The sequence below is a fragment of the Drosophila gunungcola genome, unplaced genomic scaffold (assembly GCF_025200985.1).
Source record: "Drosophila gunungcola strain Sukarami unplaced genomic scaffold, Dgunungcola_SK_2 000001F, whole genome shotgun sequence".
In the NCBI taxonomy this organism is placed as follows: Eukaryota; Metazoa; Arthropoda; class Insecta; order Diptera; family Drosophilidae; genus Drosophila; species Drosophila gunungcola.
In genome coordinates, this window is record NW_026453197.1 from 5,188,061 (window position 1) to 5,208,099 (window position 20,039).

At 39.5% G+C, this 20,039-nt stretch overlaps 1 protein-coding gene across 11 annotated transcripts in view; it reads right to left on the reverse strand.

The window, feature by feature from the left end:
* Positions 1 to 20,039, reverse strand: part of LOC128262736 (dual specificity calcium/calmodulin-dependent 3',5'-cyclic nucleotide phosphodiesterase 1) — a 111,625-nt gene that overhangs the window by 54,073 nt on the left and 37,513 nt on the right. For 5 of the 11 annotated variants that reach the window (XR_008268373.1, XM_052997197.1, XM_052997193.1 and 2 more), the window contains exons 1-2: positions 17,844 to 17,981; positions 1,724 to 2,409 (exon numbers count right to left, since the gene is read on the reverse strand). The exons of 4 other annotated variants lie outside the window; for them this stretch is intronic. Coding sequence is in view for 6 of the 7 variants with exons in the window: in XM_052997197.1 (XP_052853157.1) it covers positions 1,724 to 2,195 (472 nt within the window). In the remaining variant the exon portion in view is untranslated. Of the gene's footprint in view, positions 1 to 1,723; positions 2,570 to 17,843; positions 17,984 to 20,039 lie in introns of those variants that run through there. 2 more of the 11 variants (XM_052997192.1, XM_052997190.1) reach the window with 2 other exon arrangements.

A 20,039-nucleotide genomic window follows, 5' to 3' on the forward strand; every position in this document is an offset into this window, starting at 1 on the left:
TTTTCTAATTGACCCTCAAAAATAGTCCATGAATCCTCTTGCTAGCGTAATAAACCAAAGTAATAACAAAGTTTAAATTAAAACTCACATTAATCTGATGCTTTCCAAATCCAAAGAGAAGACGTTTCCATTTTCCAAAGCTGCCAGAAAATAAGTTCGAAATTGCATGCATATTTTGTTGAATATCTGATGCATTCCATCGGTACCTGGCAATTTCGTTTCCTCCCCGAACACAATTCATGAATTTTAATCTGAAGTGGCCCTGCACACCCACTTTATGCTTACATTGTGGTCCCGGCCAGTTTATTAGCCAAAACACAACAGACCGGCGGCAGCCATGTAAACTAAGCCAAACGGAAGGCCATCGTACATATGGCCAGCAGAAGGCGGCTATCAAAGCTGGCCAGAACTGCTGCCACTCAAAATGGACGAGGCCCGAAGAACCTTGTTTACCTGGCAATAGACTTTTAAATTTACCCTCCGTATGTACGCAACTTGCTGGGAATCTAAGCGTTGGTGGTGGCCAGGAAATTCTGCGTGGCATATGCAGAAGGCATAAAAAGTTTCTCATAAATTTTTACCTCAACTCGGCTCGGTACGACGAGAATCCTAAATGAATTGTTGCCACCCGGATGGCATAGGGATCGGGGGAGATAACTTTTATAATAGCCCAACTCGTTGGAAATTCAATTTCATTTTCAATTTAATGCTGCAACGGGCCACGAACGTACCTGCTCTGCAGAGAATTACCCTCAATCTACTGCTTTTTGTAGAGCTTTTTTTTTTGTTGCCATTTGAATTGACTTACCTGCAATGAAATGATAGAAAAATAGGTAACAGACGACCCGTACGTACGCGTATTATTTTATGAGTTTCAAGAAGAAAAATGAGTAGCTCGAAATTAAAACTAGAGCTGGCGTCTCCTTCAGCTTTTGTTCTCCTTATTGTTCACAGAGTTCAGGTGAGGGCTGGGCCAAGCCAAAGCCGGGAACAAAGGCCAGCTGCAATTCAAGATGACTCTTTCTGCACATTGACTGTGGTTCATAGATAATGCCAAGCATCGCATTTGTTCTGGTCTTAAACATGCTTTACTTGCCCACAATTACATTATGCAAGAGATGTAAACATTTTATGTAATAATTTGTTAAAAACAACATAGACTATTTATTAAATATTATGGCTTATAGCTTACAATGTATTAGCCATTTGGGATTTTTTAAGAATAATATTTATATATTTTTAAGGATATATATCAATTTTTATTCCAACTAGTATAAAGTGGTTTTCACGTGTTAGCAAAAAATAAATGATACATTTTTAAAATCAACTTGTTTGAAATGTTATATACTTAAAATCAAAATTTTAAATATATATTTTTTTTTTCAATTTATTTATGGTTTGTATTTTTGTTTTCCTCTCGTCATGACCTACTCCATGACTTTTTACTATTAAATTGTATAAAACTTGCTATTATTATTATAATTTCCTGTCATGATTTTCTTTTAGTTCTGAACATTTTTAAGCACTTAAATATTTAATTAAGTATTTTATTATTCTTAGAAGTCTCCACAATTCCTAAAAACGTCAATGCAGTGTTAAAGATTTTCCTAAATTTAAGCAATTGCTTTAAACCCATTCAGAAACAGTTTTCTCTTGCACTTCCTTCTTACAACACTACTTTTGCTCCGCCTTTCATTGTGCTTGGTGGAGCAGGTTTACTTACCTATGACGTAGGAGTACCCGTCCAGCGTGAGGACGCACTTGCGGGTGGTGGTGCCCACAAGGCCGCCCAGGACACTGACGCCGATGCCGCTGGAGCCGGCGGACGGGTACCTGGAGCTATTGAGCCGGTTCGCCTTGCCGGGACTGGAGGACATGGCCAATGGACTGCCGGCCTCGCAACTATTCAGACTCTCGCGGCGCGGCTGGGCGTCGAGCCCCACGAATTCGTCCCGCCGTTCGCCACCGGACACAAGGACACCGTCGCTCGAGTGATCGCGTTTCTGATCGCGATCTGCATGACGCAACCGGTTGCGCGGTAGGCGGGGAGCAGGAATGGCGGTGGGGGCGGAAGCGGGAAGGGGAACGGAAGCGGTAGCGGTAGCGGTAGCGGTACCCTCCTCCTCCTGGCCAACGTTCAATGTTTGCGGCTTGTCGCGTCGCGTGGGCAGCGTCTCGTCCAATGTGTCGCCCATTTTCTAAACGATTCTGATCAACACGTTTTCGGTAAATCGGTGGATTTTTGTTATGTCTCGAAATGCATTTTACGAAACCGTGGGAAACAATTTGCCTTGTCGACGTACGCCAGTTGTATTTAAATTTGATTGAAATAATATTTTAAAATTTCTCACTATTTAAATTCACTTTAAATCACAATATCATTTCGCTATGGAATTTTATGATGTCTTTCTGGACGAAATTAAATTGAAATCAGGTTCACAAATTAAATGGTACAAGTTAAATCAGGCAAAACAATTGATTGGTATTGCGCATACGCAGTGTTGTGCATTCGCTAGGTAACCAAAATAACGCAATCAAGTACACGGGAGAATATAAATCGTGAGTTTACCTTAACAAAAAATAGATGTCATAAAATATTTTTATTCAGCTTTTAATGATTGAATTATTTTGTTTATTTTTATGTATATAGTTCATAAAGAATTAAAAATCGACTTTTGTTTCTAAATTTTTTTCACACAGTAATAAATAATTCTGTTGACAATTTATTCTTTTCAGTTTGCTCACTGTGTGTTTTTTGAGATTTTACTATGCACAATTTGTGGGGAATGACAGTCTATTTTTACTTTTTTTGGTGGACGTACACAGCAATGACTCTAATTGCACTTTTTTTCCAGCTGCCGTCAATTATTTGGTTCGCTTGTCTGTTTTCTCTATGGCCCTGCCACTCCACTCTACTCATTTTGACTGACATTGTTTGGCGTTATTTGATTCGGATTTTATCGCCCTTCGTTGGTCAGTTTGTCATTGGATTTTTTGCATATTTGTCATAATGCCCGTCCATTTATCAAAAATCCATCACTGCCAAATGGATTTTCGTTTTCTCTTTTTTCCGTGTCCTCCTTTATCGTTATTGTTTATGCTTCGTGAAACGATTTGTTTCAACAACACGGATGTCAGCGTTTCAACTGTTACTGTGCTTCATGTGTGGCCTACCCAAATGTATTTCTATAAACATATATTTATACTGATTTAAAAATGTATATATACTTTTCCGAGTCGTTGGCTCGTCACGTTTAGCAAATAAAACTGAATGGCGACACTTTTAAGGCGACATGTGACTCGAGGGAACGGAGGAGACAACTCTTTCTGCTGTTGGCACGTGGCCTAAGCGTTTCACTCGACTTGACTTGACTTGGCCAAAAAGGCAGGTGTAATACGTGCCGTCTTTTGGGAATGTTTGCAGTTCGTTGCTGCTGAAGAAGGATTATTAGTTCAATGCTAAAAAGAGGGGGCTTCTATCATCATTAGCCACCTAATTAAAACATAAACAAATGGAGCCACGGGGTTTTTCATTTAATAAGCGCACTGAAATATGCAAAGCTATGAAAGCCAAAAGTTGAGAGTCTGCAATGAATTATGAACTATTTTAATTTATATTATCTCGTCTGGCTGTAATTAAAATAACATTTCCAAAACATAGTTTGCATTTGTTGTAGAGTCTAGAGATAATGAAATAGCTGCCTTAAACCTTATATTATGGGGCTAATATCATGTCATAATAATTTGGAACATCTATAAAGAGAAAATGCCTTGCTGTAGTTTATAGACTTTAATCAACAAACACAGCCGAATTGTTTTCGTTCCGAGATTGTTTTCCCTTACTGAACTCTGACCCCTGGAAGGTAAACAGATGAATTCCAAATGATAATCATAAAATTTTAATTAAGCTTTTATGTACATAAATACACATATAATATTCGTTTTGTTGTTGTTTGAGAATGCCCGCATTGGGTGAAAACTGAAAATTGCCTGCCTGCCCTTTTGTCCTTTTGCCGAGCGCTTTGTGGTTGAGCTTATTGTTGTTGCCCCTGCTGGGTTGTCCACTCAATTGAGAGGCGCCAAATCGAGAGGCAAATGTCAGAAGCAGCTGACAGGACTTATGTAATCCTGCCGAAAGGAGGCTTTAAGTTTTGTTGGCTCTTTAAGGAGCGAAAATATTGCGCATACGCCGCGTTTATCAGTCTGCCTAATGAGGTATCAATAACAGCGCCTTTATGACTCAATTAACGAAAGATGGTTTGGCTGAAATCAATGCCCTGAGCAACACCCAAAAAAAAATATTAAGACCGGGTGGAGAACATTTTGCGTTGCAATTTTTGTTTGTGGCATCATAAATCGCGAAATTCGCCCTATCTTTGCGATCAGAGGGGGGTGGATAACCCTGCGGGTTCAGAGAACTCCTTTCATGGAATACATTTTAAATGTATACGCATCGGACAGCAATGGTCCTGGCCATTTATCCCGCCCCGTCCACATTTGTTATTGGTTTCGGGAGCAAAGTTTGGCGACCCGCATTACTAATGCTGTTTATTATAGTTTTTGTTCATTTATCTGTACATCAGCTTATACTATATGGTCCTCTGTTCGACTTTTCTCCCGATGATGGGCCACAAAAGTCAGCCAGCAGTCGAAAAGTTTCAATGAACTCTCGTCTGTCAGACATTTAAGCCAGCATCATAAACATGTCTATCCGAAGGACTCCATCCTCAACTTGTTTGCCTTAAGCTTTTTGCCTCTCTGATCTGAGAGATGAAAGCTGGATGCGGCTGAAACAAATGAACTCAGATAGATAGTCGTAGCATAGTCAATTATTTAATTAAAAGCTGTCACTTGCCAGAGCTCTATGGAGCCGGTTAATGTGGGCGTTGAAGCCAAGTCAAGGCGTGGCGTGACATGAGGGTTGTTGGTCGGAGGAAAACATTGCAAGTAACAGGAGAATAATAAAAGTGAAGCGACAACACCATCTCATGGCAATAATTAAAAGCGCATACACAATTCAGTTGGAAAAGGGGCAGAGCAAAATGGCGCATAGGAAAACATACACAAGACACAAAAGTGGCTGGCATGCTAAAACAATTGTGTTATTGCAGCTGGGATCAAAGATAAATAGTGGGAAGTACCTTTCGATACAGGCAATTAAGATAGGCAATTTTAGGAAGCTATTATTTGATGAAAGCCGTTTGTTCGTGTGCAGCATAGAATGTGTATTTTCAGCCACAAATAATAGACTCGTAATTGAAAGGTTGTCAAATTAATTTTAAATTCAAATATTTGAAACGGAAAAAATATGGCTCAAAAATTATTAAAAAATCACAATTTAAATCATTTTATATAATGAAATGTTATATTTTATTGCAACTTTTAAACAAAAAAATCAAAAAAATATTACCATAAACAATATTTTTTAAATATAGGCATTTATCTAGTTAAGTTTAAGTTTTATAAGTTTTGTAAACAAGTTTTACAAACAAATAAAATTAAAAATGTTAAAGCAAAATATATAGTCTTTCCTATATTTTATGTCCTTTTTAGCCTCTATTAATGATTATTCATTTAATTGCTTAACTAGTTTAGGAATGGTGTCATACTTTTTTAAAATGAATGTCATGTTTTGATCTCAAGTCGCTATTTGTTTCGGTCAGTGCATATTAAATGGAGCTGCATTGTCGCCCATGTCATTTGCACATATAAACGGGTGTATATACTTATGCCTGCGCTACGGTTTCCCCCGTTTTAATTGTTGTAATTTTGTGTTGTTGCTGCCTCTTGACACGACCCGTCCATGTTGTTCGCTGGTGTAATTTGGCCCGATGTTGGGGGGCGCCAGAGCGTCGCCGTTGCGGGCTTGTCTCGGCTCTCGGGTAAATAAAAGATGAGTTAAAGTGCGATAGTTTGGGGCCAAGAATGTTGCGCAGGACGGCAGGCCTGCCAGGAAAAAGGACGAAGGACGAAGAGCCAAGGACTCGGGACTCGGCGAATCGCACCCGTTAATCACACACCACATTCTGCGTTCGATCGATGCGGAATGCAATACAAAAAAAAAAACAGAAGAAATTGCATGTAATTGAAGGGGAGCTGGAAAAACAAACTGAGCGACAGGAAGTGTGCAATAAATTTACCAACAGCCTGAAGGGTTGACACTTTGCGGGAAAGTCGGAGAAAAAGTCGGAGAAAATAGAGAAGGAGATAGAGTGAGAATTCCTTGACTTGGCTCATTAGCATTTTGGGGCAAAAGGAAAACCAGGGAGCCATATGAGGCCAAATGTGAAAGAGGAAGCCAGTCAGGCTGACTTGACTTTGTCCACCTCATCATCGTCATCATCATCATTGCTATTGGCTTCGGGAACCACATCATCATCAGCATTTACATTGCAAATTGTTTCTGTTTTTTGTTGTTTATACACCCAGGACGACTCCCAGCTGTGGGTTAAATGCAGTTTCTGCTACAAAGTTCCATTTACATAGAGGGACAAGCGTCGGAGGCGAAACGGCAAACAAATGAGAAAAGTCGCATTATTAATTTGCCGCACCGCACGACCATAAATAAGGATGTCTGTCCTCGGATTCCCCCCTCGCCCCCGCCCTACTTCGCCTCGCGCTTTTTGCCCATACATATAATTCAAAGGACCTCCTCGGCATCCTTGTCCATATGTTTCGCTTTTGCGGCTCGGCGTTTTCTTCCGACGCTCTACGCAATTTTCTCTAGCAATTTATTACTATTTTGACTTGTAGATGTGCTGCCTCCTGTCTGTGGGTGCTTTCCTATCTGTGGTTTGAGTCCTTCTTCCTTTTTCTTCCTGCTCTGCGACAATTTGTAAAGCAGGCAATTATCCTTATTAGCCGCTTATTTATAGCCATGTTTGTTTACTCGTTTTCCCATTGACGCATAAACAATGCGAAAACGATAATAGGGGAGTTGGCGTTTTCCCGGGATGAAATAATTGCCACAGATTGGCACACACAATCAACCATGCGAAACTCCATGCAACAGGTCGCCCAGGGTCAATTGGGGCAAAATCAATGGGCTATCGGCAGGGAATTGAATATGGAATTATAATTAAATTTTCATGAGCATTGGGAAATTGATTGCCTGGTGTAAGCAAGTCAATGGGCTGTTTTGGATTAGAAATGAAAATAAATATTTTAATCAATATCTTATCGGTATTGTTATAAACAATTGCAATATTTTTGATTTCATAATTCTGCATTAGATAACTTTAGTTAGCTTCTGCAGAGATTTGGCTTGATAAATCTCGAAAAAATCTATATGATATTTCCGATATAATCTTGCACTCCTCGCACATCTCTATGAGTAAGTAATACGGTAAGCAGAACTATAGCGAGGATTTGGCTTGATTGCTGATGAAAATATATTAAATATTTAATGGGGAACAGGAAGCATTTTTCCAACCCTTTATAGCGACTCCCAAGGTTGTTTTCTCCCTGCTAACAGCTCCAAGTCATTTTAAATTACTGCATAATGAGTTGAGCTACCTTTCCCAAGCGGTGGGGGAAAACTGGGGCGTTGAAAGCTTTTCGGGCGACTTTCTGAACATAAAGAACATTGTCAAATCAGCGACATTTTTATTGCCACCCAGAGCGGGAACCACGCCCCCTCCGCCGCCCTTCCGCCCACTGAGCAGATCATACATGTAGATGTTAGTATGTATATGAGTCCGTTATGCCTGTTCTCGCTTACATGCTGATGATGTCGTTATTAAACGCATAAATAAATTGTCAAAAAATGTGCGAGCAAAAAAGACGTAAGAAAGTGCCGAAAAAGGGGGCGGGGCAGTGGCAGGGGCTTGGGAACCGAGAGGAGTAACTTTCAGATGCGTTTATGGTGCTTACATTTTAGCTTTGCTTTATGTACTTGCCAGGGCGACAAATAGAAATGTTCGTGGGCGCTGGGGACCGCCGCACAAAACTTATTTCTCGAGGCTTCCCTCCGGGTTTTTTTTCGTACATTTCCTTTTCTTGGATACTTTTTCACGCTGTTGACTTTGTCAATGTTTTATGGTCTTATTCCTGTTCAGCTGCAGACAATTGTCAATTAAAGGGAAGGTTGAGAGGAGCTTGCCCTAGGGCCTGGCACCGAGCAAGACCACAAACGAACCTCAGAACGCACTGCAGAAAAGTTCTTCTGGGGTGGCGATGTGCCACGTATTTATTATTTATGACATACGCAGTGCAGAAAGGGGAGAATTGAAAACCTAGGCGAAGGAGGGCGGCAGTTTGCAGAAGGATTGTGCCCGTCCGGAGGGAAAAGTTTAAGTTGCTGAATATGGTGCCATAAATCTCATCGCCTTTGTACAAGGTTTAATAAAAAATAAACTGAGTTTTGCCTTAAGCGTTTAGAACGCTTAACAAAGTTTTTAGATACCAGACAAGAATTAAAAAAATTGTTGATATTTCACACATTACCTTATACTTAATAAACTTATCTGGTGTTTTAAACGTTTAAACCCTTAAAAGAATTTTCCAGATAAATTCGAGAATTAAATTATTTTATTTTACGCCTTACATACAATTTTTTTAAATATGTATATATAAGCCTGAATCAAGCGGGATTGAAGTTCATGGCTAAGAAACATTTTAAAAAAATTTAGTAGTCAAAATCAGAACTGGTCAAAATCAGTATCTATAAATTTTGTGAGCCGCAACGAAGCTAACATTATTCCAGTTTTGTATCTTTCTTCATGGTTTACCATATTATAAGGTAAAAGGTAGTCCAGCGCTGCTTTCAAAGTCATTAATGTGGCTTCATTTGCATACGTTCTATCTGCTGTCCATTCCCCCCTATTACATCCCTATCTGCTGCTCTGCAGTGGGTGATTAGTCGTCGACCAACGTCTATCAACAGTTTACCCTAATGCCCGAGCAACATGCAACACTAGAACTGACCTCATTCTGTTTACATTTGCAGCTGTTGCTGCCACCAACCAATTTAGCCCCATGCACCAACCAACCACTGAACCACTGAACCACTGAGCCACCGAACCGCCCACCACAATGCACCCGCACACCCACCGTTGATTGTCTGGAAGTTGTGCTCGGTTCTTGTGCAATTCATTGGAACCGAGTGTGGTCCAAAACAAATCAAGGCGGCGACGTCATTGTTGCTGCTTTTGTGGCAAGTTCTTGGGTTTTTGATTTCTCTTTTGATTGCAAACTTTCTGCAACAGTCTTTGCATAAAGCCCCACAATTGTTGCCTGGGCCGTTAAATGCAAACACTTCATTTGGCCATCTCAAACGAAGAAAACTTTCGATTAGTGCCAGAATGGCCAAACAACTTTGGCCAGGAACCCCAACAAAGTCTGTTAACTGTTTTGGCCATAAACGTGGCTCCGTGTAAGAGTCGTACGTATGCGTTTGTGTAAGAGTCGTAATCTTGGCCAAAAAAGTTGGCAATATGGGAAATTTTTTCCACTCAAGCGGAAAATGGCAAGGAATCGAAGTAATGGAATGAACTTGCTTGCATTTCGGAAATGCTACTTCTAATTTATGCCTGACTGACGGCACTTAAATTGGCCATCAGTCTCAGGAATTTGTTTGAGTTTTATACAACTATGGGCATTTAAATAAACCTTTTAGAATTGCATATTTTTAAAACCGTTCTCCTCATAGCATTGGAATTGGTTTTAGTATTATACAACTAAAGGCATTTAATATTTATTTATATGAAGGGCATATTTAAAGGATTTCTCTTGAACGGGCTTATAAAAAGGGTTATCTCTTATCGTGTACTGAAATTTTCTTTTTCCAGATGGCCTACAACTCGTTCCCCTTTTTCCGTCCACCTCATACCACCCCCTGTGTGTATTTGAGCAATTTTCGTTTTGATGTTTGCTTATTTGTGTTTGCCATACACACAGCACACAAAGTTGTGACTTTTTGGGTAAATAAACAGGCCCATCCTGCCTTCGCCCCCAAAGTCGCTCCATCACTCTGCGGACGATTTGGCGAATCACTTTGAGAGTCCTGGCACTCGACACCACTTGGCCTGCTCCTTGCCAAATGATGCGCCATTTCTCAAATCTTTTCGGGCACGCAACAACAACAGCGATTTGAACAGTATTCTCACATGTAATGGTGTGAAATTCAAAATGGCGCCAGAGGTTTTGCCTTCGGCCATTGTCATTTATCAAGTTTATTAGCGGACCAAAATTACTAGGGGAGGGGGTCGGGAAAACATCTATTCATTTGTTAAGGTATTCGAGCAATTAAATGCGATTTATGAGGTTGTATGTTTAGCATTTTTGGAGCGCCCCGGAGCGTTAACGTACATTAGTGACATCATCAAATGCATACCCAAGTGTAGCCATAAATTTGTGTACCTTTGGATGATGCAATGTCTGGAACATGGGGAATATAATGAAAAGCACCTTAGGTGTACACAACGTAAATGGAATGAATTGGCAAAATATTAAGCTGGCATTATTTGTCTTCCCTTTTTGGAAACTTTTCAATACTTAGATTCATTTTTTGTCAAAAACTCCGGCACTAATTTGTAATTAAAAGTTTTAAAATATATAAAGAAAATGGGGTTACATGGCTTTTTGGATTGGGGCTTACCAAACAGGAAATGGCTCAAAATTGCGGTTATCTTTCGCCTGCTGCAGAACAAGGTATTGCAATTATGATTATGTATATCCAGGAAAATTGCGCTTGCCTTCTGCCGCTCTGGCCTCAACAAATTCTTGGTGTTTGCATGGTGCAGAAAACTTTGGCTAAGCCCGAAAAAGTGTGCAACACTTTCGCACAGCTTTTCAGCTTTCGAGAATGTTGAACGGCAAAAGGAACTTCCAAATGCCAGAAACTACTACCGATCCAGTCCGGATTTATTTACCCCTTTCGATTCCCCCCCTTCATGAGCAACTTCCTGAGCAGTTTGTGCAGCACCGGCTTTTGACGCTTTTGGCATGTTTATCGCCTCGCCCGAACCGAGTTGAAATGGCCCAATTGGCTGAGGGCCAAGACGAGCAGGACAGAGCCGTTGCGAAATGGCTGCCCAAGTTCGGCCGTGCTATTCTCAACTGCTTTGTTGGCATTAATTAAAAGCAAATTACACTTGCTTTTTGTTTTCTCTGAAAACAGAAAAACTTTAGCTGCAGCATCATTAAAAACTTCTTAGAATTGTTTTTTTCCTTTTAGCTGGGAGAATCAACAACTTGATTAGCAATTCAAATGCGCCGACTTCCTCACCCGCCTGCGCTGATTTCCACCTGCCCGAGTTCCCAGGACAACAGCTGGGCCACGGCAACCGAAGTTTTCCCAATTAAAGTGGCTTTCAAAATAAACCGCAGCCCAAAATCGGTATGGAAAAAAGCGTCTGCCAAAACTGTCAATGAAGAAACAGCAAGGACCTGTCAGGGCAGCGGAAAAAAAAATTTAAATATGTTTACCCGACAAGTAAAAGGACATTTTGCAGGACCCTTTTTGCGCGGCTACAAATGACTGCGTTGTGTTCTGCGGCCTCTGTGGCTGGCACAAAACACAGATAAAACACAGATACAAACGCATACGTATAGGCAGACCCACACAAACGCACAATATGGCAGAGTTCTAGGCGCGCTGAAATGTGAAACCATTTCTCTGGGCCTCCTCAACACACCACACCACACAATACAACACATACCCAAACACAAACACAACAACAAAGGCAATGAATGCGAATTTGTCCCGAGCCTCACAAAATGTTTCAAATTGTCAGCAAAAAGTTTACAGATTCGGTATCCACATCCACACCGCTCATTCGTTTCCCATTTTGCAGTTGTGATTCCTCTATTTCGAATTTTATGGTAGTGATTTCAAGTGGCAATCAATTTAGCATACTAAAGTTATCCAAAAGTTTTGGGCTTCAATTTAAAGTCATCTTGTGTGTTTCCATAATATATATTGAAGCATACGCTTTGTGGGATAATGGCTAATTGGAGATGAATGCAAATTAGACATATTTTTGTTGATATTAAATGCTGAGTAAGAGGCAATATTTAGTTGAATTTTTTAAAATTAAACATTTTGGCTTGGCTCTTAAAGTTTTAAAATGTTTTTTAGGTTACAATTTGACTTTAAATGGATTTTATTTATATTTCTTCTCACTTATGGTAATTGTATTATCCTTCAAAAAGATGACCCCAACTTTTCCCGCCCAATAAGCTCATAACGCTATTGTCTCTGCCACTCTTGGTTCTTGCTACCCATCCACTCTCATCTGAATAATTAGACTAGCCGCCATAAATTGATTATGCCATTAAGTGCAAGCCGTCAAATTGCCGCAGCGGTTTGGGAGCTTTATATTATATAAACGAGTATATGGCCTGATGGATCGAAAAATCGTTGCATATAGTTAGGCGTCGATTGGCACTTGGCGGTGTTTGTGCTTGTTTGCCTGTGTGTGTGTATGTGTGCTCAGCGTCGCCAGGACCATTAAGCCAACGCCTCTGCATATCGAATTTCGTTGCAAGGCTGCGCGGCGAAGTATGCTACGGAAAACGGCGAAATAACTTCATCAATTTCGCCAATATTCCATTATCGTCAGCACAAGTGCGGCAGTGTGTGCGTGTGCGTGTGCGTGTGTACATAAGGGCCAATGGAACAGTGGGAGTGAGTGTTGATTTTATTAGGCCGCTGAACAATTGTTTGCTCAAAAGTTTTTCACACACCAAAGTCAGCATTGTCTGCTTTTCGGCTTTAGCGTTTGATTTTTCCTTGCTTTTTTTTTTCCAAGCACGTCCTTGCCTTGTCGATGCTCCCAACGGTTTTGCACGTTTGCTTCTCGGACATTTTTTGCGATTATTGATTAGATAAGAACACACAAGAAAGCCCCGACAAACCAGGCTGGAAGAAACAAAAACAAAGGAAGCGTAAAGCCGACGCCGTAAAAGCTTAAATAAAAAGGAAGAAAAAGAAGCAAGCTTGACGGCACTTAAGTCACTTAACTTGGCCAGTGGGAGCGACTGTTATCTACTCGATAAGTTGAGAGTGGGTGAGAATTAGACAATGACAACATTCTATATATTGAGTCAGCGGGTAGATCTTCTTGATTAGAAAAGAAACTTTAATCCGAAGTTGTAACAACAATATATACAGAGCAGCAAGGATATCGACTATTTTGCTCTAAGTTTAAAGAGCATATTTTATTAGAGTTTGCAGTGCAATGTTTTTAACAGGAAATTACATTACACTTTTATTGAAAGACCTTTCTTTAAGCAAATACATTTAGCTATTGAAAATCATACAATTTACTTGTCTTTTATATTTATTTCTTAAAGGAAACTTTATTTTAAGCGCCACGTGGATATACAGGGATAATAAATTCCTATCAATGTCACAGAAAGCCAAGCAGCATAAATGATTTTATGCGATGTCTGATTTGGCTGACACCTGCCCAACATTTTCAAACTTTCTGTCAGTCAATCAAAAGAGTCGAAATGGCGTTTAATTTTTATAGCAGACGCTTTTACGCCTCACTACTCACCAATCCGAAAAGAAAAACTTGCAAAAAGCTAAACAAAGGCAGCGAAAACAATGCCAAACAACGAAGGAAAGTAACAAAACAAAAGCATCGTCATTTCCACGTCGCCAAGCAAACAAACCAAATTTTTAGAAAAAAAAGAGAGTGAGAAACAAAAGAAGGAAAAGGCAGCCGAAAGAAAAGCCGCACATTAAAACATTTTGAGAACATTTTCGGAAAAGAGCGTTCCCTCATTTTGTGGCGTCAGCAATTTTTGTTTTGAACTTTTCTCAGGTTGCTCGCTGACATCTAAATTTATCTATAAACAAGGGCAACAAATCTACGCTTTTCATTATTTGTTTTTGCTTGTTTGTTCGTTTGAAAACAAAAAACGAAAACATTATGAAAGGCTAATTGAATTGATGTTAATTTTGTACACATCTAAATACGCGTTTTTTGTTTTCTTTTCAGAATGTAAACTGAACGAACCAAATTTCCGCTTATTTCTTTGTGGTCTGATCAAGGTCTGTCGCTTTAATTATCACATTTCTGTGGATCATTTGCTCTGCACTTAATGACACTCGATTGTCCAGATTAAATCGTATTCGTAATTAACACCCAAAGGGCATCGTTAACATCATTTAAGACAGTTAAGACAGTTCCAGAAAAGCGCACAGCGAGTGGTCCACACTTCCCTTTTTTGGCCAGATTAAAACCCGTTTTTGGCTCGGACCTCTGCCTCTGCCTCTGCACTTGTGATCATCGCGAGGAATGTGAAGATGGCAAGTGGTCAATGCAGATACGATGACAAAGGGCAATTGGAATATGAAGTGCCCGGTGGACTGGAAAAATGTGGAGCGAAACCATCGACAAGGTAATACCCTTTAAACAGGTTGATTGGTTTTATGTGTAAGATAGAGAAATGATTTAAAAAAGTTTAAAATCTGAATTCACAATTATTTGATTTAACTTTAAATAAGCAAAACTAGTTATCATATCAATTTTATGAATTTAGGTTTAGAGTTTGTAAATAACTAAATAAGTATATTTATTAGATACTTAGATTAGTTTGTTATTTTTGCTTAATAAAAATGAGGGAAAGTAAAACTATCATTGCAATTTGTAGTTTCATGACTTTTATTAATAAAATTAACAGCCAAATATTCAATGTGAAGCTAAAGTGTCATATAAACAAATTTCATGTTGCACACAAGACACATAGACTAAATGTGCTGGCAATCTAGGAAAAATGGTCTTTACCGACAAAAAAGGCTTGTAGAAAACATAATTAAATGGTTAGGAACACTTACTCCTGATTTTTAAAAATGTACAAAAAATAACTGCACATACATTGTATGGAGTCTTCCTTTGACGTTGCCCAAACCATGTGCACAATATCTCAGAAAAGGAAGAGTCAGCCGCAGCTGGCAGTAAAAAACGTAAATGCCTTTAATTAAATTGCCCGTCTTGCTGTCCTGAGTGGCCAGCTCCTGCTCCTCCTCCTCTTTCCGATCCCCTCTTGGCCATGTAGTTTTTTGGCAACGTTGCGTGTAAGCCCGAAACAAGTTCGGGCCAACGGAGATTCAGCCGCCGCCTGATGGGCAGTGAAAATTGATGGGCCGCTTCAATATCTTCGGCTGTCTTGTAGCATTTTGTATCGCTGTATCTGCGGCGAATGCTGCATGAAATTTAATGAGATTTTCGTCTGGCCTTTTGGTTCGGCTCAGTTTTTGTATCATAACTGTTTGTATTAATTTTTGTTTTCTTAATGTAGGTCAAACATTTTTGGCATTTCTCGAGTGCCTGTCGCCGCTTAAAAGGGTAACCGAAATCGGGCAATGTACACGCGTTGTTCGAATTGCATTCCAATTCCAAAGTATTGGCATTACTTTGATTTGTGTTTTTTTTTTTTTTTTGGCTATCACATCTAGGCCTAGCCGAATCACGAGTGCACTACCCAGCAGCAGTGGCTCTAATTGATCCCCTGGGCATGGGCGCAATTAGCTGGCCAACTTGGCTTGTTGGTCCAAAGCAAACACTCCACCACTTCAAGACACTCAGAAAGCTCGGTGCCACTTTTTTCGCAGTTGCTGCTGCTGGACTGGATCTTGACCATGTCTAACAATAGACCAAATTAGACGTCGTCATCGAGAGTGGAATGGACAAAGGCAACGAGAATAGCAACAAGTGTCGTGTCCGAAAGCTATGACATACCTATTCGGAGAGCATTCTCTCATTGCAAATTTTTGCAAATGCAATAGCCGTAATTATACTTTTGGCGGTAAGTCGGAGGAGAGGGATTCTGGTTGAGTGGCTGGGGAAGTTTGTTTTTCAGAAAGCGTAAGACTGGAAGAGGAGTGTTTGCTAGGTTTTACCACACGTTCCTTGCTTTCATGGATCTTTAAGTTAGTAATTTTATAAATCTTTGCACTTGCTAAGATCTGGGAAACTTTTAAAAACATATCAATAAAATACAAATTATTTAATTTGTATAATATTTTAAATAATCAAAGTGGTAAATTTAAGTTAACATATTGCCAATTGTTAAAAGAATAGTACAACTAAACGAAGTTTTTATAGTTATGGTTTTTATATATGATTTGATTTGTCTTTGTTTGTTTTGTGACTTGTAACTTTTAAACAGTTTTAAACTTTAAAGCAATGAGACTGCTTGCTAATCCAATCACATGCTTTTTTAACAAACATAATAGTTATTAAACACTTTTGAATTATAGATTTAAACTTAAAGACCTTTAAAAAAAATTCACATAATTAAAAATCGTATAATTTAATTAATTTGAGTGATTGTGGCAATAAAAAAGTCAAAATGATGTTTCTAGGCAATCTCGTTCGTATAATTCACTTTATATGAATATAAAGAGTATTTCCACATCGCTTTCAGTATTATTTTCTATTACATCATGAATTTGATCACCGCACAGTGGGATCGATTTCATGTGCCAGCCGTCGGCGACCACTGTGCCACTTTTCGGGGGCGACAATTGCTGCGGGCAATTAACAATATCTATATATACGATATTGCTTATTCGTATATTTCGACTGTCTGCTTTTGGCGGCGTGACGTAGGCGAAATGCTGAAAACGTGCTAGATACTTTTGTATCTCGGTATCTCTTTGTGGCGTGCGTGCGCTGTTGATACTGCATCCGTTAGGTGTGTGTGGCTGAATGCAAACGATGTGAATTTTCGGACAACTATTTTGGACGCCGACTTCGACTTCGACGTCAGCGTAGACGCGTGCGTCCGGTGCGCAGTTGGCTTTGATCAGCACTACGAAATGGGGGGATTTTTGGGGGGACGGAACGGTCGAACTGTGTTTGCATTGAAGTACGTATGTATATAAAAGCGGCAACACGATGTGGCCACAATTTCTGAGATTTGTATAAACAATTTGCGCAGAGCAGCGCATTTTGCAACATTTAGATGTGATTTTGACGATATGTCCCGTCCATTACACATTAAAATCAAGTTGGTTAGCTGATGCAAGTGCATAGCATGATTAAAAATTGATTTTTTAATTTTCGTTATTTTTTATTTTAATTTTCCATGTCGGTTTTCTTTTGGTTTTAGATTTATGCAAAAGCCACAGACATAATGGCCCGTGGAAGGAAGTAAAGTTTCCGTTTCAGTCAGCGAACAAATTATGCGATAAAATACACATAAATTCGAGGCCCTCAAATGCGTAAACGATATTATTGTATTTACTAGATTTTTATGATATCATAAAAGAGGCAGAGTAGCATATTGAGAGCCAGATTTGCGTTAATCATTTGTATAAATTTATTTATTTCTTTTAAGTGTTTTTTAATGGAGTGGCGTGGATTATTGTATTTATTTATGCTAATATAATGACGTCAAATCTGACAGACTGATTTCCCCAGCCCAAGCGAATCAGTAGCAGAGAAATATTCATTTGATTAGCATTAATTCTTGTTGTGCTATATTTTACACTTGGCTTGCAAAATTATTTAAAATATTTTCGAGAGACGGAATTAAGTAATTGATACAATCGATTTGTGTTTGTTAGTTTGACAAATTGCATTTAGCTGATTGCATCGCACATAAATCAAGCGAAATAACAGAAATAATACTGGGAGATATATATTTATCGGTTTTTCGATGGGTGTGTGAGGGCGTAATAAAGTCGACACACAGATAAAAAGTCAATTGTATAAAAAGCAAATTGTAGGCAAGGGTGTGGACGCTTTTTTGATAATGATAAACGAAAAGTTCTACAAAACGAAATTTATAAACAAAAACAGCGGAAAGACACTCGTTAGGTTATGCACTTGCTCAAGTGATAATTAATATTTTATATATTTTGTTATTGCATTATTGGTTATTACAATCGATTTTGGACAAACACTGGTCACAGCTATGGTCACTTCGATATCTGAATCTGTGATTTCGATCTGCGTCCGATAAACACACGATAAGCCAAGCCGGTGGATGCTCAGGTGGAAAGCCCGCGAACGCGATAAGAAAATGCGGCAGCAGGAGCAGCACTACGTCCGCACATGCTGCCTGCTGGGGATAAACTGGAACTGGATTTTTCGGATTCGGAGTTGATAGCACCGAGCAGCAGCGGAATCACAGAGACACCGAGATCCAAAACAGAGACACCACACACACGCACACAAACACAGACACACACACACACACCCGTGTCTGGACGGGTTAGAAGCAGCAGCAGCAGCAACAACAACCATTTTGGCCCACACCGAAAGCTTTCAGGCCCCCGAAGAAATCTGCGCATGAAAATTCGCCAAGCGAGAGAGAATGGGAGCATGGCACCACGGAAAAAGCTAGCCGCACATTTCCCGCTATTTTCACGAGGAAATTGCCCAAAAGCTTGGTCAGGAAACGAGCTAATGGTTAGGGAAAGCTAAGCAAAAGTTAAGAAAAGCTTTGACTTATAGACGAATATTTTTATAAAAATTTCATAAACAATAATAAAATTAAACATAATCCATTTACCTGAATTTGGCAACTATTTATGTAAATGCCGTATGATATATGTCATACAAATGTTGGTAAAAGGAGTTAACAGGTAAATAAATGTAGCGACATTTAAAGGAAAATTAGTCAATGGCGAAATGTTGGCACCGAAAGTTTGGCCCGCAAATCGCCAAAATGTTAAAATCCATCTTAAAATTCACCAATTTAATTTGAATGACAAAACCGGTTAATTTACACCTTTTTAGTTAAAATAAAATAATACACCAATCTTAAAAAAGGTTTCGTATTAGGCTGGTGCTTTATTCTACTTTGAACTATTTTACACAGAATTTAAAGGTGTTTTTAAAGGAAAATTATTGGAGGAACAACTGAAAGAATTTCCCAGTATTATCCGCCTGTTTTCCCTCTCCTAAAATCAAGGTCTCTCTGTTTGCTTGTGGCTTCGCTTTCGGAGCATTGTTTCTCGTCTCTTTCCTTCGCTGTGTTGTTGTGTACAGAGGGGCGCCTTCAACAGGTTGCCACCCACAATGAGGGGTTTTTCGCTACTGCTGCTGCTTTTCCGGAGTCAAAACAAAATGAAAAGCATTTTCAACAGTGCGACCCTTGGGGCCAGCACACACACACACACACACACACACACTAGTTCATTTATAATCATGCAGATACTTTCACAAAATATACCCCACACGCACACACTTACACCCGTTTTGGGGTGCCCGGGAAATAAAAATATTCTAAAAATTTCTTGTTTCCCTTAAGTTGAACAAGTGTTTGGAACTTCCTTCCTCAGTTCCTTGCCCTCACTCTCGTTATTTTCCCTTCGTGCGGCATTGTTTTGCATATTATTTGCTTTTCAGGGCTGACTTACCAGGCATCAAAAATAAACAAAGCCTCTCAAAGATTTTAAGTAGCAGAATGTATCTCCCAGCAACTTACCTGAAAGAAAGCAGATGGTAAACAGTTAGCAAAACAGTTATAATACGAGTAATAATTGTAGCAACCTTATCGGGGATTTGAAATGGAAAACCCTGCCCTGCAAGAGGGTGGAGTAATTTGGGCCAAGGCCGCAAAATGAGGCATCAGATGAAGGCGGTCAGGCTATCGGCATTAATTGAGGGGAAACATGAGACCGTGGCATCACGTGAACAAATTAAAGAGGAGTTGTGTTATTCAGATACATATTCTAATAGATATGGCACAAAAGGAAAGATTAAGACTGCCTTTGTTGCCTTGAGCGCATTTAATCTCACATCATGTTATATTAAAGGTTGTGTTTTTATTCCTTTGCAGAGTGTATTGTAGTTTCAGTCAAAATCTTGCAAAGTGGTGAAGGAGTCATTTCCGATGCTGTTACTGAGCAACATCACTAGGGGAGTCGATTTAGCCAAGTCCGTCTGTTCCACCGAACGACGGCCATTTCTATGTAAACTAGTCTCTTAGTTTTAGAGCTGTCTTAATGAAAATTTCCCAAAAGTCTTCTTTCTATTGCAGGTAATATATAAGTCGGAACGAGCCGGAACAGACGACTATTTAATTAAGCTCCCATCGGAACAATTGGAAAAAAATGAAGAAAACATAAACTT